The sequence below is a fragment of the Grammomys surdaster genome, unplaced genomic scaffold (assembly GCF_004785775.1).
Source record: "Grammomys surdaster isolate TR1022 unplaced genomic scaffold, NIH_TR_1.0 126285, whole genome shotgun sequence".
Lineage (NCBI taxonomy): Eukaryota > Metazoa > Chordata > Mammalia > Rodentia > Muridae > Grammomys > Grammomys surdaster.
Genome location: NW_021621085.1, coordinates 9,965 through 34,169, shown reverse-complemented (window position 1 = coordinate 34,169; position 24,205 = coordinate 9,965). Strand labels below are relative to the sequence as shown.

General features: G+C 44.4%; 1 protein-coding gene and 1 long non-coding RNA gene across 3 annotated transcripts in view; both read right to left on the bottom strand.

The window, feature by feature from the left end:
- The window catches only part of LOC114614014 (schlafen family member 12-like), a 30,220-nt gene extending 19,288 nt beyond the window's left edge, over positions 1 to 10,932 (bottom strand). Inside the window, exons 1-2 of one of the 2 annotated variants that reach the window (XM_028759467.1) lie at positions 9,692 to 10,932; positions 7,508 to 8,579 (exon numbers count right to left, since the gene is read on the bottom strand). In XM_028759467.1, the coding sequence (XP_028615300.1) occupies positions 7,523 to 8,579; positions 9,692 to 9,828 (1,194 nt within the window). In that variant the 5' untranslated portion in view covers positions 9,829 to 10,932 and the 3' untranslated portion in view covers positions 7,508 to 7,522. Of the gene's footprint in view, positions 1 to 7,507; positions 8,580 to 9,691 lie in introns of those variants that run through there. The other variant, XM_028759466.1, reaches the window with a different exon arrangement.
- A 90-nt stretch (positions 10,933 to 11,022) lies between these two features.
- LOC114614016 lies at positions 11,023 to 20,298 on the bottom strand. Its single transcript, XR_003710261.1, has 3 exons — positions 20,164 to 20,298; positions 19,920 to 19,999; positions 11,023 to 11,183 (listed from the first exon to the last, which is right to left on the bottom strand). It is a non-coding gene; the product is annotated as an uncharacterized LOC114614016 (long non-coding RNA).
- Between the last annotated feature and the right edge of the window lie 3,907 nt (positions 20,299 to 24,205).

Sequence of the window (24,205 nt, the reverse complement as noted above, 5' to 3'; positions counted from 1 at the left end):
ATCTGCACATTCCCTCCTAGTCTCCCTCCCCATCCTTCCTTCCCTCCCCATCACGATTCTTCTCCTCCTTCTCCCTTCAGCTCCTCTCTTGCTTCCAGATATATTCATATACATCTTGAACATTAGAGAAAATGATTCATTTGTGTCACGACAAGCCCTGCTCTTTTCAATCATCACATCACAGTCACTTCACGAAAAGATGTCATTTCACTCTCAGCACTGCAGACAAACCCCATTGTCTGCATTTCTTTGTCTATTCCTCTGTTGATGGGCGACAGTGCCCACCCAGTTCTCTGCTACTGTGAATCTCTGGTGCTACAGTGAACACAGATGTACAGGAATCTGTCCACTGATCACTTAAAGTCCTTTCCTTGTCCCAGAAATGTGACATTTTAAAAAGAAACAAACACAGATTTTAATTAGGCTAAAACTTGTAGCAGTAAAAATTTAAATAATCCCCTGCAGTGGCATCTTCCTCCTTTCTGGGCCCAATGTTCTGGGTTCCCAAATGAAACACACACAACCTTTTCATTTTGATATGCCTTAATCACTTCAAAGGCTGAGCCACTTCCTGACCTCCACATGGCTATCCACCTCCCTCCTGTAATTCTGAGTCATTACATACTAAATCCTATATTCCATCTTGGCTGCCCTGGACACAGCTGGGTAGCCCTCTTGAGCTGCTCTACCCTGGGTCCTACATGATAGCTATGCTTTCTGTGCCGCACCTTCTCAGGCATGATGTCTCCTGTCCTCCACCTCTTCTGCCATAGCAGATCTCTTCTCCTTTCTTCTCTTCCTGGCGGGTATGGTGTGTGCGGGGGGCCCTAAAAGTCCTTCCTCTGTCTACCTTGCCCAACCACTGGCTGTCCGCATCTATATTTGCTGACCAGAACCAACTGGGAGCAGGTTCCTAAAAGCAACTTCCATGCAGATGTTCTTGTGCAGATGTTCTAATGCAAACAGTTTTGGGGACACAAAGTAACATACAAGTACAAGCAGCGACAAAAACTCTTGACCAAACTCAATGGAGTAAAGAGTGCATTTTACACAGGGCTTCTAATATGAAGTTTCTTTTTTTTCTCTGATATGTAGGATAACTTATAATTTCACTGTATTTTTAAAACCTTCAGGTTGGATTTTAAAGTTAGCCTGGATGTGGAGGAAGGGTGGGCAGCCAAGAGATATAGAAGGAACTCATGTGAGCATTTTGGTGGAGACTAAACCACAGGCTGGCCTCCTTGTCCTTTCCTGGCAGCCTCCACAGATGGTGACTAAGTACAGGAGTGCTTGCAGGAAGGATGTGGTAAAGTTCACATACATTCACGACACTGCTCAGGCCTCACGATTATTTTCTGGGTTTCTTTTCTGTTTTCTTAGTCTCTGGGACCCTAGGATGTTGTTCCTCTCAAACTGGTCAGTTTCTTCCTCCTAAAGTGGCCCCCAAGTTTTTTCAGTTAGATAGCGGGACTTTTCGACCCACCAGTGACACAAATTATGACACAGAGGTTTTGGAGTATTTTAATGCTTAAGTCTAGACCTGGATAGATTCCTGACCACTTTCTAGTTTATCCCGATTAATCATGGCATTACCTTCCACTGTGTGGCCAGCTCTACCTCTCTGATCCTGTTCAGATGCTTCTTTCTTCTCGAGTCCCCAGGCAAATTTGGCGCCTTTCCCTCCTTTCCTGGAGTCTCTCTCCAGGAAGTTCTGCCCTCCACTTCCTGCCCAGCTATTGGCCATCAGCTCTGTCAGCTCTTTATTACAGCCAATAGACAAGTGACGGAGGAGGAATCTTTACAAAATATAAGACCTCTGATGGGCCACAGAACGAAGAATACCAAGATCTGGCTAGTACTCAGCTCTCTAGCTGGTACTTAATTTGCTGCTGGTTTATCCCTTAATAATTCAATGTAGAAAGACACACCTCCATGTAATGTACCCCTAACACAACTAGAAGGGCTTCCCTTTTACGTTTTGTGCCAGATCATTAGTCCTGGTTTTTCTCATCACAGCACAGTGGATGAAATCAACAATCATGACGTTTTGCCTTCTCTCCCCTGAGAAGATTCTGTAAAGCAAGCCTGTGCGTTCCTCTCAGTAGTCTTGAGAGGTATTTAATACTTAATAAATGTTTGCTTTAAATTTTGCTGAAAGTGCTTCAGTTCATTTTATTGGCAAAACCCAGGATAAACATATGGAAACCCTGCAGACACCCTCTGGTGATGCTAAGAGGCAGAAATCACAGTGGCCAAGGACCTGGCACAGTCAGCAGCATTCCAGCTCCTAGCTGCACAAGGAAGCTGAGAATTCCCCAGGATGCCTGGCACTCAGGGATTTTGCATGCCTCTGAAACAGACTCCAGAATTAAACAGCGTTAAATTCTCCTAGTCAGACAGGTGAAACCTCTGTGGGACACTTGCTTTAGGCCCTAAAATGTAGCATTATAAAAGATTAACAGTGCATAAATGTATCTGTGTGTAGGTGTGGAGTTGTGTGTTCATGGGCTACAACACCATGTGGAGGTCAGAAGACAACTTGCTTCAGTCAATTTTCTCTCTCCTGCACCAAGATTCCTGGGGCTGGAGCTCCTCAGGCAGGATGGCAGATGCCTCCATCCACTGGGCCATCACCTCACTGTCTCCCTGAAATTTGTCCAGTTGACCTGAAACCTGGACCTCCAGCCATGTTATTACTAGAACTCCGCTGTCCTTTCCCGATCCAAGCCCCTGTCCACATCCCTGCCCTAAAGTGTCGCAGTCATCCTTTACTTGGGTTCCTTCTGATTTTCCTATGTTAATCCAGCTCCTGACCTGTCACCCCCAGAGGCTGCCATTAAGCAGACAGCTGGTGCTCTTATGAACTCTCTGCCAATGATCCTGCTGTGAGTGCCTGCAGCCTTGGGAGTGGAACAACTTCCTAGGTCGGCCGTGATGTACCTACCCCTCCTACTCTCATGACTTCACACTGATGTCTCCTCCATCTACAACTGTTCTAATGTGTCTCAGTCCCAGTGGCTCTTGTGTGGATGCTTAATAGTAGGGCATCCTCTAGTCTAGCTACTGTGACAGATATCCCGAGGTGCTCATGCAGCTAGGATAATGTATCTTCTTCCTTTGTTGGTCTTTAAAGGTCTAAGCTGCAATTCTGAAAACCACAATCCCAAGTCATCAAAACATCTAAAACCCCAAAGCCTCGAAATATTATTTTGGAAAAGCAATAAGAATTATTTAAGAGAATTTGATGATGTTCTGTAAAGATTATTTATTTTAGAAACATATTAAAATGGCAGAACATTTGCTTGGCATCCAAATTTTGTTAAGTATAACTTCTCAGATTGAACAATGAAGCTTCATCGTAGAAAGATACAATTGTATTCATAAAGACACAGATCTGAGAACAGAGTAGATGAAAAGTGACGTAGATTTTTAAAATAAATCGTACTGATAAAGAAATAGATCAGAGCAGAACATGGCTAAAGATGATTGGCATCTGTGAGCACCCAGCTCACAGCCCCCATCATCAGAACTCGCGTGAAGGGCAACCAGTCTTCTGATGAGCTCCATCAAAAGTCACAACAGGTTACCACTGCATATAGAACAGCCGCTAAGGGCCAAATGTTGGGAAATTTTATCCTTCACAAATGTAGATGTACAATCAGGACATTTCTTCCCTTATGAAGGAAATACCAACAGTTCAATTAACGCGTAATACTCACATGTAACTACAATGCTGTAGATACCTTTACAGGTGCTATCTACAGCACAAGCAACACGACAATATGACGTAAAAAATACAACACATCAAACCCTAAATGAACAATATCGACATCTTACAATGCTGTTATCAATACTACATAGAAAATTATTGTACAAATAGAAAAATAGACGTCATGCTCTAGCCCCATAGAGAGTCATGTTATAAGACCTGTGGACTGTCTGACATTTGAGAGATGCATTTGCCTTTAAGAAAGAATGTACTCTCCTCACAGACAATAACTGCAGTCAGCTTCCATGTGTATTTGACCTTTCTGGAAATCTCTTATATGATGTTGTGAGCGGTCGGCATTTAATCTCCCCATACTGTGTCCTTTGCTTCTGTGATTTTGTACATCTAGGAGTCTTTCCTCAGGTTGTCAGATACAAATCAAGTATCTAACAGCAATAACACACAAGGCTAGATAGTAACCTCATGACAAAACCGATTCGATATTGTACCACATATTTCAACAATTTTTACTAATTTCTCTAGGAAGAATGTCTCCCATAGATACATTAAAGGCACCATGCATCTCATCAGCAAGAAAGAGTGGCTATGAACATAAAAAGAGAAACTTATAAATTAATTGATTTGCTAATTAATTAATAAATTTTGAGGAAGGCTCTCACTGCATAGCTCTGGCTGTGCTGGAACTCTTTCTATAGACCAGAATGAGCTGCCTCCCTCCAGATGCTGGAATCAAAGGCATAGGTCACATGCATTGTTCAGGGAGACGTTATTAATACTATGGTTTGTCATTGACATCTCTAATGGCCAATTGTCTTTCCAGAACGTGGTTTCTATTTCTCTGAAGCTCAAAGTCGCATTTTCCGGGATTTTTGTTGTTGTCGTCTTTTGTTTTTTTTTTTTTTTAAATAGAATTGGAGAACATTATCCCCTATATACTGTGAAATATCATTATGCCATACTCCATTTTTTTGTGACAAGCGAGACTTGAACATGAGTTGACAGATTTCTTGAAAAGTAAACTGCATAACTGCACGTTGTTAAAAATGCGGAGATAACATGATCACTACAGTTTTATCCAGGTAAGCTCTAGAAAGACTCATGGCTTCCTAAGATTTCAGCCAGGGCTTTTTCTAAGTCCCTTACTGCCTTGGTTGTCAGATAATAGTTTCTGGGGTAATGTATTTTCGAGCTTGAATCATAAAGACACACTGCCTTATGACCCAAGTACATAATCTTTACTATGCTACCTATTTTCCCAGTGTAACCACCGCGGTTTACCGACGTCTGCTTTAATGTTAGGGCAGTTTGTTTATAACAGCCCTTTAATTCAGTGCCTAGTTCACTCAGAAGAGTGCTGTTGTCTTGCAGGTCCTCATCTCCCCGGACAAAGCCATGCAGGGTCAGGAGACTGTCCTGGGAAATATGAAGCACATCCAGGATGACTTCCTGCTTCTCTTGCAAGCCCAGATCCAAAGCCCAGCTCTTAGAGACGACCAGCTTTCCTTTACAAAGCAAGCCCAACTCTGTCTGGAGTAACTGCTTATAGCCTTCATGTGGGGAGAACAGTTTCATGCAGAGAGCTTCTGAAGAGCATATCACCTTTCCAGATATCACAAGACAAGAAAAGAAACATAACAAATTAGAAAAGGAAAATGCCTGGAGTGTCTTGTGTGACACATCACCAAGCAGTTTGAAAGTCCCACATTTTGCATCCCAACCCAGAAGGTGAACACAAGATACTAAACACTGACTGAAGAACTGGAAGGAGGCAGGTGCAAGGGGGACGTAGAAACTCAAACTGGAAAGAGTGAGATATGGAAGCAGCTGAACACTCACGGTCCTGCCTGTTCCATAGCACGAAGCATCAGAGGTTTGCTCTGGGGAACTCAACAGATGAGAAGAGTCAGGGGTGCAAAGGACAGAGGAATGCTGAGGACAGAAAAGTCAGATGATGAAACAGGAGAAAAGCATGGAGAAATGGGGAGGTTTCACAGAGCAAGGAAGGGAGCAGACCACATTCCCACAGCTTCAGGGATGGGGAGAAGATGCCTCAGGAAAGATCACAAGGGAGGCTACGCTTCCCTGGCGAGCATAGACTGGCAGTCGCAGCCATGGGGTAGCACATAGTTCTTCAAAGCCTTGTATCCAGTAAAGGAATTTGAAGGGACACTATCACCTTCTATCTAGCAGATTAGAATTACAGAGGAAGTTTCTTTGATTTGTCTCTCTATCTGAGACTGTCACATGTTGCTAGGTGCTATCTAGTATATGTGTGTGTGTGTGTGTGTCTTGTGTGTGTGTGTGTCTGTGTGTGTACACCAAGTTACTCGAGGGACCTAAAAAAAAGTGACACTCCCAGTGCAGGAAGCATGGAGACACCTTTCACCACAGAACCCGGTTGAACAGGAGGTTGGAACCTAGTCACAGCAACCAACCAAGCAGCCACAGTGAAACTACCTGGAAGGAGAGCACTCTGTTGAGGAGCATCAGGATTGTCATAAGGAAAGCAGCTGTGGGGACCATGTGGCAGTCTGCTTGATTGAAGAGTGCGTTTACCTTGCTTGGAAAAACCTGAGAAGACTAAGGTAATTTTAAGTTTCCCATAAATCCAATATCTCTTGCAAAGCACATTAAGAATCTCAATTGAGCCCTGTGTTCCTAATAGAAAAGGAAGGTAGATTATAAGGTCAAAAAGATACTACCAAATTAGACACTGATGATACTGAACTGCATTATACTATCCTCAATAAAACACAGCTATAGAAAGGATGTTAAGAGTAGCTGAATGTATTGACCATTAGATGGGTACATTTTACTTTGTGTTTATTTGTCTTTTTAAAATTGAGATAGGGTCTCACATAGCCCAGGCTAGCCTCAAAGTCACTATGTAGCCAAGGGTGACTGTGAATTTCTGATCCACCTGCATCTCCCTCCAAAGGGTTTGAATCACAATTACACTATCATTCCTAGTTTTAGGGTTCTATGCAGCAGGTGTGATTGAAGCCAGAGCTTCTTGTACGCTAGGCAAGCATTCTTCCAACTAAGAGATGTCAGCAGCTTTGGGTTATGTTAAAAGCAGTTAATCTAGAAAGCAAGAGGCTGGTTGGGAGGGAGTTGGTGAAGAGTCTGAGAAGCTCGCATTTTCAGAGACTGTAAGGTTCTGGTGTGAGTTCACATAAGATTTTCATCTCCTAAAACCAGAATAAAACCAGAGAACTGAGCTTAGGGCAGAGGTACCTGAGGGTGGGCTACAGAAGCCTTGCTGTGCAGGAGACTGGGACAAGCAAGCTAGAAGTGGTCTGGAGACAGACAGGAGGAAGTGGATAGGCAACTCTGTGTGGATGTGTGACATTGAGGGTGCACGAAGGACAGTGTCCTTCAAGGCTGTGCTGCTCAGCTTTCTGATGGAAATGTCCATTCCCTCAGGCTAGGACAGGACAACACTCTCACTATTCTGCTGCAAACATTAGGGCTGCATTTTCCCCTGGCCTGAGACTTGGCAGGGATGTCAGCTTAACCTGCTGTGTCAGGTGACAAGACCCTTGAAAGGAATTATGAGGCCAGGCTCCTCCTGTCCCTGCTCCAGTTCCAGCTCCTGGAGGAGCAGGCTGTATCAGACTTGTGAAGGAAGCAGCTCACAGTAGTAGTAAAGCAGTGAATATACTTTCCATAGGGGACCAGAGATCTATAAAGTAGCTATTGATCTGTGAGGAGTTTTCAGGGTGTCAAAGCCCAGAAAGCAATCTTCCAACCCCCATAGCCCAATGTAATCTCATTATTAATCTCGGTTCCTCAACCTGCTGGGGCATCCATCTGCCGCTTCACGCATTCCTCTGCGGTAAACCTCTTCACACAACCATCTTCCACATGCCAGGATTCAGGATGTTCAGCGAACACTGCACAGCAGAATCTCTCCACTCTGAGTGCACACACATATGCACACACAGTTTCAGGTTTGTGCACTTTGATGAATTTGCATGTGTACTTGATTCTCTCCTTCTCCTCACAGAAGTGTGTGACAGGCAGATGTTGGAAGCACTGTTCTATTTCACTCTGTAGATCCCCAAGATCGTCCTTCTCTGCTTCAAAACCAATAATTTTCTGGGTTTTGCCATTCAAACCAATGAACAAATATCCCCCGTCAGTGTTTGCAAATGCAGAAACAGTTTGGGGGAGAATCTCTAAAATCTTTTCCTTAGGAGTCAGTTTTACTTCAGCATGTAGGGATTTAATGAAACAGAATACGTCCTCATAGGTAAGCCGGTTTCTGTCAAATAGGTTAAAACATTCATTTGGTAATTCATTACAGATGATTTTTCCAGGTGAACTTTGTCTGGAATCTGATTTCTCTAAAGTATATTTCCTGGCTTTGAGGAACTGCATTGCAGCAGCTGCTTTCAGTTCATCTGAAGAAGAGATGCTTCTCCTATACAACTTGTTTTTCAAGGTGGTTATCCCCTGGCCTGTGTTATTCGGCTTCCGTGCTTTCACAAAAATGAAAAAGTAGTCTTTGTGCTGCATAAAGTCTAGGTATTCATGAGGAAATGACAACATATTAAGTAAGAAATTTTCCAAATCCAGTCCTATTCCATCTCTGGTGAAGCTGTAGTTTTGATTTTTAATGTGATCCTTGACCACGCCCCCTCCAGAATTCAACAGGGCACACACAGCCTGTGCCATATTTTTGGCCTCTCTTTTTCTCAGTTGACAATCTTTCATTGACTTCCTAGTCTTCTCTCCAAGTGTGATTTTTCCTACAGACAGAACCAGTTCAGCGTAGTCTGTGTCCTTATCGACAGCGATGTTCATTTTCCAGTCACTGTCTCTGCTTCCCAGATGAAATCCTTTCCTGCAAGACAGACAGAGCCATTACAGAAGGACCTAAGCAGTTAGAGCCAGCATTACCAGACACCATAAGTATGTGAGCGGCTATGGATGAGCAATCAAGGTCAGATGTGACATTTGATTAGGGGCTGTTGGAAATTCTGTACTGACTATAATAATGGACACTCACTAAATTTTGAAGGTCAAGGTCATGACTGTGTACAATCCTCTTCTAACTATTTTGAATTAAGAAACTTCATTGCATCTATGCATCCTACATGGCACTGTGTTGTGTAAGGAACTTTAAAATATCTTTAACCTCATATATTTTATATTTTATGGGTAAGAGTGTTTTGTCTGCATATATGTACGTGTATCACGGAGATGCCTGGTGCCACTGGAGGTCAGAAAAGGTTTTGGATCCTTCGAGGCTGGAGATATAGGTGCTTGTGAGCCCCAGTGTAAGTGCTGGGAATTGGACCCTGGTCCTCTATGAGAGCAACAAGACATCTTACACTGTGAGCCAACACTACAGCACTACAAAAAGACATTTAACTTAAGTGCATCCCGTACACTGAGTGTGTTCTCCTGTCTAACTTCTATGCTGTCTTCCTCTCATCTGCTCCCTTAGATAAATTCAGCTACACACACACACACACACACACACACACACACACAGACACACACGGTTTCTCAGATGTTTAATATATACACTCTAGGAACTACATCTGAGAGGAAATTTATGAGATTTGTCATTCTGAGACTGGCTTGGTTCACTTCATCTGATTCTGTCCTGTGGTGCAATCCCCTTCCCTTTCTTTTGTGGAAGTTGGAGTAATGGTCAGGGTTCTGCATTTGTCAGAAAAGCATTCTTCAGGAAGCATAGCCCAGCCCCTCTCCTGCTTTAATGTGACTGTTCTCCATTTTCTAGCTCCCTCCTGGTGTGGCTTCTATGTTCTGGAATCCTGATTTTTCTTTTCCTTCTCTCAGGACCTTTCCCCCAGTCTCATGAAGTCGTATTTGAGCACTGTTCAGGAACACTCTGTCGAAGTCCTAGCACATTCTTTGTCTCTTCTGCCTGTCCTGATGCTGCTTTCCAGTTCTCCCCACTATGACAAAAGCAACCAGTTTACAAACCGTGAATCCTGCCATCTTCCTGGCTTGGCATGCCGTCCTCCCTGAAGAATATTCCCTGGACACTTGAGTGGAGCAGAGGGCTCTGTGAATGTCTGTGGATCCACATCTTTCACCAGCTGTGGGGTGTTTCCAGCCATCTCTCCTTCTGATAACTTCTCAACTCTTTCTGACTTCAGATTCTGGGGACAGAAACAGTGTTAGTCTTTATGACAATGTTCCACAAAGTCAATGTTGGGTTCTGTGTGTTTTCTTCAGTTCCTTTTTATGCTCCTTGGGCTTCAGGGTTTCACTGGTCTTTAACTTTACTGATTTGTTTTTCTGCCTAGCAAGTCTGGTATTGAACCTTACTAAATATTTCTTTGAAATTCAAGTAGTGAGGTCTTATATGTTCTGTTTTGTTCCTTTCTGCAATATTGAATGACTTCATTTATTCTCAAAAGTAGCTATCCTGGTTCCCATCCGTAGACTAGTCCTCAGAATCCCAGGCAGGGCAACTCCATCTTGCAGTAAGGCTTCTCCTTCCCTGTTGGACATGACAGACTACAGGAAGAGAAGCCATGCTTCTCACTCTTGGACAGTGAGTGATGATATCTGCAGAATCCTAATAAAGGCCCAGAGGGAGTGCCCAGAGATGTCTTAGCAGCAAAAATCAGTGCCTGCTCTTCCAGAGGACTCCAGTACAATTCCCAGCATTCATATGGTGGCTCACAACCATTTGTAACTCTGATATGAGGTACTAAGACAACCATTCAGGCAAAACACTGCTACATACAAAATCCATAAGTAAATTTAAAATATTATGTTAAACACAAATTTCCCATGATACTTATATATTTTAGTTGAGGCTTCCTCAACCATGGCCCCAGTAGCTTATCTCTGCAGTGGTCATCAGCAGTACAGAGATTCAGTGCTGCTCAGAGTGTGGAGAATTATTGAGGATTCAGTGCCCCTCCTTAAATGATCATCAACATGACGTGCCCTCTCAGGTTCAGGGTATACTCTCACAGCAAGCACAGTAAAGAATGTCAGAGCAGAGAGCTGGGGGTCTGGGGGAATGAATACTTAGTTAAGAAAACATCCTATTGAGATCAGTTTTACAGAACCACAGAACCTAGGTTTGTTCACTGCACTGACCTAACTGCTCACTACCATCTGTAACTCCAGATTCAAGAATCAGAGAGCCTCTTCTGACCTCTGTAGGCAATGTACACACTCTGTGTACACATACATGCACACAGACAAAACACATGTACATATAGAATATGAATTAAATTAATTCCCTTTTAAAGAAAGACTGTAAAATCTGGAGGACAGGAATGAATGAGACATGCTGTCTTCCGGGCATGATGGGGCCGCTGCACTGATGGCTTCCTGATGCTGTCTTCCAGGCATGACAGGGCCACTGCACTCATGGCTTCCTGTAGTGTCATTACCTGCCCACAATCAGTCAACAAGGCCATTCATGATTCCAGCAGGCAGCATTAACTGGACTCTGTGGGTCATAATTAATCAGTTAATTAATTGGAGAGATTAAATGGGCAGGGGCTAGAAGTGCATTTAGGGAATTGTTGAAGGGGAGGGAAGCCCCTTGTAACATTGTTACAAGTATGAAATTATCCAAGAATAAATAAAAGACTTTCTATTGTAGTAAAAAAAAAAAAACACCAAAGTTGCACTCCTGGACACATATCCTAAAGCATCTAGGCCATTGTACAGAACACACACCCATATACTCATGGGTTGGCTTCCTGTCCATAACAGCTGAGTTTGTGAACAAGCAAAGAGCCCTATCAGCAGGTGAGTGAGTGAGGAAATCATAGCATGTGCACACTTAAGCTCCCTACATGCTCAGTGCTTACTGAGGACTTACTCAGCCATAAGGAAGAAGAGAATCCATCACTTCAGGAAAGAAGATGGAGCTGAGGACTATAGTATGTGAAGTGATTCAGAAAGACCAATCATGTGTGTTACTCTCAGATGCAGAATGCAGTTTTTAAAAGGTCTTAACGTATGTGGTATTTTAAAAGGTATTAACGAACAACATGTTTGAAGTATTAACATGTATGAGAAGAGGAACAGGAGTGGGAGGGGCAGAAGAGGGAGACAACGGGGTTCCCATGATCAAAGGACATCTCGTTTCTGATAATGTCATAGAGAAATATTTATTCTGTAAAACTACTCTCAATTAATAAGAAAGAGGCTCATGTCAATGGAAAACCATCACCACCAACAACATATCTTTCTCACAGTCTAACTATCTGTCCATAGTGTTTTTAACCTGCAACTTCCTTTGCTGATTTGACACTAGAGGGCACTCACACACAAAGTGACAGCAGAGACACCCATATAACACAGGGGCTGGAGAGATGTGGGAGAATTTCACTGACTTGACCAACATCAATTAATGCAATGTGTGTCCACTACTGTGGGGTAACCTGCAGTGAACTCATTTTTCTCCTGGAACTGAGTTTGCATGAGTCACCGTGACTGTCAGTGCTATCCAAGTAGATACACTCAGGACTCTTTTTATGCACTGTAAATTTTCAACTCTATGAATATGTTTATGGGTGCTGTGTTGCATTATTGTTCTTTAAAATGTTTTACTTGTATGGGTGTTTATCCTTTGTGTGTGTTTGTGAACCATCTGTGTGCCTGGTGCCTTTGGAATCCAGAAGATGACATTAGGATGTATGATTTGGAGTTAAAAATGGTTGTAAGCTGCTCTGTGGGTGCCAGAAATAGACTCCATCCAGGTCACATAGAAGATCAGCCAGTGTTCTGAATTTCTGACTCATCTATGCAGGTCTGTCTATCTTCTCTTCTATTTTCTTCTCTTCTTTTCTCCCCTCTCCTCACCTCTCCACTTATTTATTTATTTATTTATTTCTCTTATTACTAACAGAAATGTTGTGTATTCAGAGTTCAGAATACACTTATGAAAGATGTACATATTATGGGATGTTTGAATTAAGTTAATTGATATATGCATTACTTCATACAAAAATGATACAAGTTGTTATATTTGTGTGAAGAACACAAAACAGCAACTTCTACAGCTAGCTCTGGTAGTGCATCCTGTAATCCCAGCTACCCAGGAACTACCTGAAGCAAAAAGATCACAAGTTCAAAGCCAGCCTGGAATGCAGACTGAGTTCAAGGCCAGCCTTTGCAAGTTAGCAGATCTCTTTCTCCAAAGAACAAGTAACCAGAGGAATGGAGACAGAGTTCACAAGCAGATTTCTGGACCAGCAGGTCATCGACTAGTAGGTTCCGCCCTCAGCACACAAACATGAGTCTAAATAGCACCCTGTTCTGCAAAGGCTCCTCTTACACAGCACACATTTTATACTCCTTCAGTTACAGCTCCAACAAGCAAGCCCACTTCCTGCTCTCTGCTATCCTAACTCTTATTCCTATCAATTCAGGTTCTTTAGATTCCTTATATAAGTGACTTCACACAGGGTTTGCCTGTCTTCTGTGCCTGGCTTACTTACATAAAATATTGTCATTCAGGTTCATCCATGTGTTCACAAATGACTCTATCTCCTTCCTCTTAAGTCTTCAGTGTGCATGTACCATGCCTTCTGCATTTCTTATCCATCTATGTATCTTAGGCTGATTTCATACTTTGACCTTTTCCAAAATGCAACAACAGCCAGGGATGCCCAGCTGTCTCTTTGGCATAATGACGTCATTTTCCTCGGACATATCTAGTACTTCCTCACTTATTGCGGAGCCACTATGGTTTCCAAAATATCCCCTCTCATTCATACCCTTCCACCCCTGCTGTACCAGGATCCCGTTACTCCACATCTGTGACAACAGGCATCTTTCATCTTTTTGATAACAGATTGCAGGACCAGGAGCTGGAGAGAGGGCTTCATGGTTAAGAGCACCTGCTACTCTTGCAAAAGAATCAAGCTCCATTCATGCACATGAAATAAATTTAGTCGTTAAAAGACAGTCATGATATTGAAGGGATAGCTGAGTAGTAATGAGCACTGGCTGGCTGTCCAGAGGACACAGATCCAAATCCCAGTACCCACATGATGGCTCACAGGATCTGTAGCTCCAGTCCCAGGTGATTTGTCACCCTCTTCTATCTCTGTGAGCACCAGGCACACACACAGTGCAAATACATACATACATACATACATACATACACACACACACACACACACACACACACACAGAGAGAGAGAGAGAGAGAGAGAGAGAGAGAGAGAGAGAGAGAGAGAAATCCATGCTAATGAAATAATAATGAAAACATTAGGTAAATCAATAATTGCGACAAGGCTAAATCATATTTAATTGTGCTTCTTGCATCTTCTCAATGATTAGTAACACTAAATTTTTTTGTCAAATGCCTCTTGGCCCTTTGTAAATCTAGCTGAAGGGTTTTACTAGACTCTACCCAGCTGTGAATTTTTCAACAGGTCAGGATATGGGGCTTCTCATCTATCATCACCCCAACTGTGGGATCTGTCCCTTTAGTCCATCTTTAGTTGAATTGTATCTGTAGTGTGAGATCTAATTTCCTTCTTTTACATGTAGAGATGTCTCTTCTGTTTCTTCTTATAGGGTCACGTTTCTAAGAGGATGGGGCACAGTTCAAGGGCTCTGGAGATCTACACAAGCCTCTGCTTCCCCTGCCTCACTAGTTAGGCTTATACCATGCATAATTTGTCAGTACCCAAGCTACCATAACTAGAATTCATCTTTGTGGAGCTAAGAGTTAAACCTCTGTCTGAGGAAGCTGTTATTGTCCAAGCGTAATTAAGCATCCTTCAGCTCTCCCCTTCCCACAACCAGAGAAAAGCATTTGCTCTCATTCCAATTCCCGCAGCATGCAAAGCCTCACAGCCTGTGCTTTGGTAGAAGAGGCTACAGAAATGCCAAAGAGACAAAGACATTAGAAGGGACAGAAGGTATCTCATGCTTTAGATGAGACAGTGGGCTGAGCCATCAATCTCCTATTGACCCAGGACAATAGAATGGACATACTGTTGGAATCAGGATAGAAAGAAAATAGAGTTGCAGGATGCTGATAAGAACCTGGCTCACTTTACCTTGTCCTGAGATCTGAGTTGTTTGAAGTCCATGGTGTTCAAAAGAGGGAAGTTCAGGTTGTGTGTCCTCCTGTAGAGTAGGAGCCCTGTAAGGACGAGATTTCCTTCAGTACCAAATGTGGTTTCTCCATGACAAATTGTTAATCTTTATGTATGAGTTATGGTTGTAGGTTGGGGTTTCTTTTTCTGCTTGTATGTTTTGTTGTTGTTGTTAATGTTTCCATAGAGGGAATAAAGCATTTATGTTCCTTGCTCTCCTTCTCTCTCTGCCCAGTGTTGACTGAATTCTGGCCTACAACCATGTTGCCACTCCAGCATCCCAAGCACCTGTGATTATATTCCCACATCATCACTCTGGTATCATGTCTAGTACAGAATTCACTCTGCTAGTATTTGTCTTAAGATTCTGTGTATAGGAAGCTCTTCCGAGTATCATTGCTGACAGATGCTGCTGTCGAATTCACGGCAGCTTCATGAAGTGGGTGGGAAGTGCTGGCTGCAGTTCAGACACAAGCTCTCCCCTGAGTTGTGGACTTTTCTGAAGTGAACCACTGTTCAGCACACACATTAACTACAACTGAAGGACTTAGCATTTCACTGACAGAAAGAGCTATCTCTTTCCCAGGGACAGAGTTCATCATGCTCTGCCATGCTGGCAGAAACCAGAGTAGAAAGTTTGCATCTTGTTTCACCAGGCCACCATACCTCTCACTTACAATTCGTTTGTAAAGTAATGATCGACAGCTTCTGTAAACCCCTGCGAGCTGCAGAGTTGGGCCCCATTTTGGCCCTGGTTCGGGCCTTGAGGATAAACCCGAGGCTGGCTCGAGTCACTCCCGTACCAGAGTGGCTCAACAAGACCCGTTTGGCCCTGACTCTGCTCTGCTGTTGCTGATGTAGAGCTTTGCCATTGGCCCTGTCAGTCAACTCATACCCTCTGTCACCCTTCCCCCCCCCATGTCATCTCACTCCACCAAAAATCCCTCTCCTTATAAGCGAAAGACTGGACCGACTCCTAGCCAGCAGGTCCAGGCAAGAGGAGAGAGGTCCCAGTCCTGCCTGGTCTCTGGGGCTGAGCGGGATGATGAGCATCAAAGGCCCAAAAGAAACACACCAGGCCGGGAGTCTTGTCGAAGCAAAAACTCCACTTCAATGTACGAGCCTCTCACTTATATAAACTCGGAGTATAAGGAGGGGGACTTTTGGTGGGGTGAGATGACATAGGAGGTAGGGAAGGGTGACGGAGGGTATGGGGTGACTGACAGGGCCAACGGCAAAGCTCTACATCAGCAACAGCAGGGGACAGAGGCAGGGCCAAACGGGTCCTGTTGAGTCACTCCAGTATGGAAGTGACTGAGACAGGTCTCAAAACTCGAGCCAGGCTTGGGTTTGTCCTCAAGGCCCAAACCAGGGCCAAAATGGGGCCAAACACTGCAGTGTTTTTAAAATGAATGTTTTGACTTATGAATGTCTGTGCACCACACATGTGCTTTGTTTCAATGGATTTCTGAAGAGGGATTCCTGGAACTAAAGATAGGGATGTTTGTGACCTGCTGCGTGGGTTCTGGGAACCAAACCCAGGTCCCCTGCAGGAGCAACAAATGCTCTGAACCTCTGCACCATCCCTACAGTCCCTGCAAACTGCTGCTTAATTTCATATTGATTATTAGTGCAACGGTGCTTAGTAAGGTCACAGTGGATAATGTACTATATTTGCCGATCGGGGCTGATCATGACTGATGCTTGGAAAATCTACTTATTTTTAAAATTTATTTAAATTTTATTTTATTATTTTTCTTTTATGGTTTTTGTTACATGCTCTTGCTATGGTGACTTGCCAGCCTGGAACTACTATGTAGAGCAGGCTGGCCTCTACCACACAGAGATCCACATGCCAGAGCATCCCAAATGTTATAATTAAAGGCATGTACCACCACCCCTGACGAGAGCTGGTGATTTTCATTAATCCCACAGGTTCATTAATCTCTCACTCGGCTCCTCCAATCTCCACATACATGTGGTTAAGGAATCTTAAAACAAACAAACAAACAAACAAACAAAAACGCCATGCAGTGGTGGCGCACGCCTTTAATCCCAACACTTGGGAGGCAGAGGCAGGTGGATTTCTGAGTTCGAGGCCAGCCTGGTCTACAGAGTGAGTTCCAGGACAAAAACCAAACCAAACCAAACAAAACAAAACAAAAAAACTATTAGAACGGGAAATGGGAATTCTGAAAGGATAATCAAATAAGAATTGAACTACAGAGTGTAAGAAATAGAATGCTGAAGAGGAAAAATCTTGTGTAGGGAGTAGGGGTAGTTTGACTCTAGATATTTAATTCAGACTAACCCATGAGGATTTATGAGAATTTCCTGACTACAAGAAGGTAATATTAGTGAAGACCAGAAAATCATAGGCATGCTAGAGAAGTTTCCAGAAGCTGAATTACTGGGTCAAGTGATAGACTGTTTATATATGTAGTATTCACCACTAGGTTTTTTTCCTAGCAACTTTATCTTGGCCCAGCCTCTGGAGGCACACTGAGTACCCATCAAAAGGCAGGCCTACAGTTCCATGTCTATTACAAACGAACACTTTCCCTCCAGGTTGCCCACACCCTCAGATCTGAGCATGGAGAATGACACAGTCCTAAGATAAGTTCAGACCAGCCGTGTGATCAGATAGGCTCCAGCTGAAGGAAAGCATCTGAACACACTGCTGACAGTTCCAGACAACATCAGGCTAAAGGAAGAAGTTTTGACTCCCAGGAGATGAACAGCAATGGAGCCAGATCAGTGGGATCACTCAAGGTCACACTGAAAGCTTAACCCTGGTCTTAATGTAGTATAACCAGAGGAAACACTCAGGAAGTTGTGTGTCCCTGTGGGACCATGAAAAGATAGCTTGGTTTCTGGTTGGACACAGGCCTGGAACCCTGGATCCTAATGGGACTACGGTAAGCGTTTGGCCACGCCCCCAGAATCCAGGCTCCTGACACAAGACCCCTTACCCCCCTGAAAATCTCCATTGACCCACACCTTTCAGTCATATAGGGCAACGCTCCTACCAGCCCTCCACAGGTAGAGGGCATGACTACAGGCTTCAACCTCAAGAGATTTCCATATTAATGAGATACCTGAAGGCCAGAGGGCGTAGCCAATTAAGTATTCCTTTTCCAGATCCTATTCCCTCCCTATTTAGCTCAGGTCAGCCCTGAGTTCAGTGTGGGGTGCAGCCACATTCATCTACCATCAGCAATGACGATAAACCTTATACAACGATGGACTCCTTTATGTCTTAGGGCCTGATGTGGAGAACCGTTGAGGGGTCCTTCGATTACTGAGCCGCTGCTTAATCTCCCGCCTGGAGAACTTTGCTGCTTTCCCACCACAGAGGCCACCTCTTCAAGCAAGGTAGCCGACCCAGCCAAATGAGTACAATAATGAAGAGTCTCTTTCCCGTGGGGGCGCTGTTGGGGTACCCCTTCCACCTCTCCCTAGCATCTCTGTTCTTCCGCAGCCTCCAGCGGTGTCTGGGAGCTGGAAGGACAAGACTATCGGCCTCCGGGTCCACTCAAGAGCCCGACCCACCAACAGAAACTTCAGACTGAATTCACCCCACACCGGGGCAGGACCCCGCAGCGCCCACATGGTGCTGCATGGAGAGAACTCAGTCGAATTTCCTGCATGCACTTCTGCCACTCTGAGCCACAGTTCCAGAGGCGGGAACCACAACTCTGCCCAATAGAACCCATGCATGCGTGGCCCATGCTCGAGCAATCATCCCAACATGTCCCCACCTTAATGATAATTCTGTAACATGCTAGAACTGATCAGTGTGCTTTAGTGCCAAGTACTAGCAATTTCTGCACAGGAGTGCTACCTGGACATGAGCCTACATTCCTTAGGGCCTTGCCAGAGGTCCTGTACACCCAGAAGGCAGCAAAGAGCCAAGGCTGGTGTCGGCCTTGGGAGGCTGATGTAGACATTGTAAGCTTGAGGTACGCAGCACATGCACAGTGAATTGAAGGCCAGCCTGGGGTACACACCCAGGCCCTGTCTGCCTCCCTCTCCTCTAAAATACTACAAAACCCCAACGAGGCTTACGTGGATCTAAAGCAGCCTGTGCTGCTGAGAAGGGAGCAGTTTCATTTCTGCCGAGTTAGATGCTGCAGCCTGACCCTGTTCCATACACTGCTCTATGGTCTTGCTATTCTTTCCCTCTCAGCCACGCCCATTCCGCACCTTCTGAATCAGACTGTGTCCTAAGCCAGCACCCCTGGTTCACTCAGTACATGGAAAGGGGACAGAAATCACATTTCACACCAAAGTGCAAAAGGACAGTGCTCATGCCTCTGGGAAATTTCAAAGTCAATGGTGCTACAGTACAGTCCCTTTTATAGGAGCTGTGGGCTAGCCTGGGACACTGGCCATCTCAATTCAAGACCTCAACTATGGAAACTGCTCATACCCAGTATCTTTAAGCACACAGTATGGACACAGTGCTGAAAAGCAAGGGAGACACCAAAGCTCATCAAATTCCAAGACCTCCTGCTCAGTGACCTCCTGGTTCCTTGGGTCTGCTTTGCTAGGTAGTTTCTTCTTCTCAAATTGTAGCATTGACTCTGGTGGTGCGGGGGTCTCTCAGAAGGAAATGCAGGGTGCCTGTCAGCTATATCAGGCAGAAAAGGAGATGACGTTCAGATGTCCTTACTCTGCCCCAAATGTAGGTCAATAAGCCGGCACAGACGGACAGGAGTAGAAGGATCTGTTTCTTGGGGAACAAATCAAAATGAAAAACTAAACAACCCAACTCTAGATGGTTCTTTCTCTCCTGGGTTGGTGCTTTGCACTTCTCTTGGGAAAAGGAAGTTCTAGCCTTCTGGATTGTAAACTTACACAGAAACATCTTTCTGGCTCTAGAGTACAGGCTGTACCCTTTCTGCAGCCATGTTTTCTCAATGTTCAACAGGATCAGGTCTCTTAAGAGGATAGGAAACACACAAGGGACTCTTGAGATTCACACAAGCCTGTCAAACATCCCTCACCCAGACCTGCCTCTTCCTACCTCACTAGTCAGCCTCAGAACAAGCACCATGGGCTCTCTCCAGTAAATGTGAGCCCTCTCTCCATCTCAAAGAGGAAGTCATTTCTCTCACCCCAAGCTTTCAGAGTCCCCAAGTCCTCAGCAGCTGATGCTTTGAGAGATAGCTGTGAAGATGCCAAGGAGCCAAGATTCCTAGAAGGAAAACAGCCAGAATCAACCTGAGAGGGAAGGGTTGTGCTGGCAACTGCTACCCCACTTCCTCCCAGAGCCAGTAAGTAGACAGGACCTGACATTGGGCAGGGACAGTAAGAGAAGAGAGCAGGTTGAGTATGTCATGGTGGACCTGGCTCATTTACTCTGTGTCCTGGAAGCTGTGTCCCCTGAAGCTCAGAGCGCTGTAGGCTTCCAGACCTTTCCCTTGTCCAGAGAGGCAGGAAGGTTGAGCGGAGCTCAACTGCAGAGCGAAAGCAACTGGCTCTGCAGTGCCAATATATAGCCAAAGTGTGAATGCTAGCTGAGGTAAAACGGAGTAAGCCCCACCTTCCTTTGCTAGTTTTCTAAGTTAAATTGAGTCATCATTCTGAGACTTTGAGCATTTCGTCACTCCAGGAAGTATAACGGGGAACTTAGATGCTTCGTGCCATTGTAACTTGAATTGACAACAAGAACAAGGAAAATTTTTTTAAAGAAATTTTTAAAAAAGCAAACAAAAGTGAAACTAGGTGGAAATCAGAGGACACAGGTGGAAGGAGCAGGTTGGGGAGGGGAGAGGGCCAGAGAAATTTACTCATATATATTAAATTTCTGTATGGAAGTTTTAAAATTTAATTAAAATTGAAGTTCCTGTCTCCTTTAGGAGACCCAGCGTCTCTATTTTAACAGCCTTGCCAGAGCAGCCTTGGCCCCTGGGCTTCCATGAGCAGGTGCTGGGAGGGATGGGGAGAGGAGAGCTGGGGATGTCCTGGGAGAAGGAAGGGCCATGCAGAGATGACTGTTGCACCAGCACAGGCAGAGGGGACACACACATGCTCACTCACATGAACACACACATACACACACACAGATAAACACATACAAACAGAAACACACAGAAAGGAATACACACATGAACACATACACACAGAAACACACAGAAAGGAACTCACACAGGACACACTCTCTCACACACACACATTCACACACACAAATGAGTACACACAGATACTCACACCCAGTAACACACACACATACACTCACACACACTCACACACACTCACACAAAGGAACACACACGTCAACACACAAAAACACACACTCATACAGATAGTCACACACAGGAACACACACACACACATGAACACAGAGTCACACACTTATTCACACACACACTTTAACACACACAAACCTACATGAACACATACACACAGGAACACTGTCACACACACTTATTCACACACACACACTTTCACACATGAAAACGTACAAGAACACAGACACACATAAACACAGTCACACACAATCATGCACACAATCAACACAGTCACACAAAATCATGCACACAATCACACACACAATCATGCACATTCATGCACACAGACACACACATGAACACACAGTCACACACACAATCACACACACAATCATGCACATTCATGCACACAGACACACACATGAACACACAGTCACACACACAATCACACATACTCATGCACACACACACTCCTATCACTTTGCTTTCTTTGGGTCTGTTTTTATACTAATTATGGCACTGCATGTTTGGGTATCTCTTTACCTCTGTGAGCAATCTCAAGAACATGCGAGCTTTTCTTGCTTCTTTGTTTTCAGTTGTTTGTTTGTTTGTTGCATGGTGGGGCATGCTTTGGTACATACATATTTCACAATACTGGGTTTCTTTTGATATCATCCTAAATGCAAATGACATGCTGTGGTCACACTCATCCCTTTAAACTCTCTCATTTCCACTGTCCACAGGGACCACGGGTTTGAAAGCACAGGGGCTGAAAAGCCCAGCTCACTGGGGTCTCTGAAGTATCAATTATTCTGTCTGGAGAGCAGCACGCAAACCACTCCTCTGTCTCATATGGCTGTTCCTGGAAGATTCCTGGAAGAGTAGCCGAGAATCTCATTGTCAGGCTACAGGCAGGGGGCTGCCCGTGTAAGAAAATAAGTGGGTATGCTCAGAGCCTGCTATGGCAGAGTTACACACACTCACCAACTCCTGCCATGCTAAATTAGTCATAATTACATAGGAATCTGTTTCCCATCACCAAAAGAATTTGAGCAAGCAATTTGCCTGGCAATTTAACAAAACAATCCTGCAGCACTGGAGTATTGAAAGAGGAGATTCTTCAGAGGGCCCCATGTACTCAGGAGCCAGACTGGGCAGGGTCTAAGGCCTGAGAAAGACACAGCTCCATTCTGTGCCTTTGTGGTACCACCAGTCCGGGAATAAGGTGGGGCTTAGTGTCCTTGCTATTTCCCAGCTTTGCAAGTTTCTGTTTCCTAGGAAAGGAAAGCACAACTCTCCCATCTCCTCTGACTCCACCCCTCTAACCTCAACGAGCAAAGGCTGTTTCCTGTTAGACAACGTTCATCACTTTACAGTCAGTGTGTGGTTCATGAGCTCTGGCTTCAGACTGAGACACTGTGTCAGTAGTAACACTAAATCCCTTGCGGAGCAATAGGGCAAAACTGTTTCTGCGAACCCTAAACTCTATTCCTTGGTTTCCTTGGTGTGAGACAGGGTCTCAGGTGTCCCTGGCTGTCCCACCAACAAGGACATGGAACTCCTGAACCCCCAAGTGTTGGCACTGTAAGCCTGTGCCACCATGCCTGGCTGGCTTTATTTGACTTTTTGATTGTTAATGCTTTTTAGTTAATGCTCAAAATAAAGGAGTGCTCTTGCAGTTTTCACACATGGATAGCATTGTATCGGGCCCTGTTATGCTGCCTTAGATCTGCCCCTCCCCAACTCGTCTCCTAATTACTCTTTCTACCTTCATGTCATACATGCCAATCTACAGCTCCCATAGAGACCTGACAGAGTTCCTTCCCCTTCTTGTTAGTCTCTTAGGTTTCTCACTTTCTTCCTCTCTCTCCCTCTCTCTCCCTCCCTCTCTCTCTCTCTCTCTCTCTGTGTGTGTGTGTGTGTGATGCTAAGCACTCACTCTACCACTAATTTCCAGCTCCATCTCTCAAGTAATTTGTATCTTTGTCTCTACACACAGTCCTACTTAATGTCTCTTTGCCAATCTTGAGTCACACTCCTCTGTAACTATTTCATTTCCTCCTTGTTCAGCTTCACCATTTTCCAATGGAATCTGCAGGAAATTTACCAGAGTCTTTCTGCTCTGGGTAGGGATGGAGCTTAGAGGTAGATGATTTACCAACTATGTGTGAAATCTGGCGTCGTTCACCAAACACACAGGCATACAGACAGACAGACAGACAGACAGACAGACAGACAGACATAGAGAAAGACAAAAAGAGAGAGAGAGAGATGGACAGAGGAGATTACAGAGACAGAGACAGAGAGCCAGTGACAGAGACACAAAGACAGAGAGACACACAGAGACTGAGAAAGACAGAGAGACAGGGACCAAGAATCTCACAGAGACAGAAAGACACAGAGACTGAGAGATATGGTTCTTTACTGTGACCCTCATGAATCTGGTTGTGGATTTGATACAAAGTCTCCCCTGGAATATCTCTTCTTTGTCTTGTATACTTCTATAATATCACAAGGAGAAAATTATTCATCTTCATATTGTTTTATGTCCCCACAGCTTGGCTTTGTGACCAAGGAGAACATTGTCTCTGGATTCCAGTGTCCAGAGCGGATGATGACTCATGGAGGGGCCAAATGGCTCAAGGAATAAAAAGACAAGCAGATGTCTCCTAGCCTAAGTGCCAACTCTAGAATGTCTGACTTCTGGAGCAACCCCAATGCACATGGGCTTTGTCACCTTCGCCTTGAATGTCTAATTCTATCTGGGAACCTCTTGTCCTTCATGTGTTCCTCCAGAAATCACAGACCAGTGAGTCTCTGACTCTTGGAGGAATTTCTCAAACCTTAGAAAAGTGGTTCTCAGCCCCTGGGTCACAACCTCTTTGAGAGCAGAAGGGCCCTTTCAAAGATTTGGGCTTTTCAAGTAAACGAATTTGAAAGATCACTGGGGCTGGGAATGAAGCCCAAGACCATAGACATGTTCACAACACACCCTAAAACTGAGCCACACCCCCAACCTTTAGAGGGTTGGTTAAAAAGCTCTAAAGGAACGCCTTGATGTTGCCAGTGGGAAGGAAATTTGGAAGAGAAAATATTAGTAAAGAAAGAACGCCAGCTTGTCCATCAGTAGGTTCTGTGTGTCTGCATTCTTACCAACCTTATGATTAACA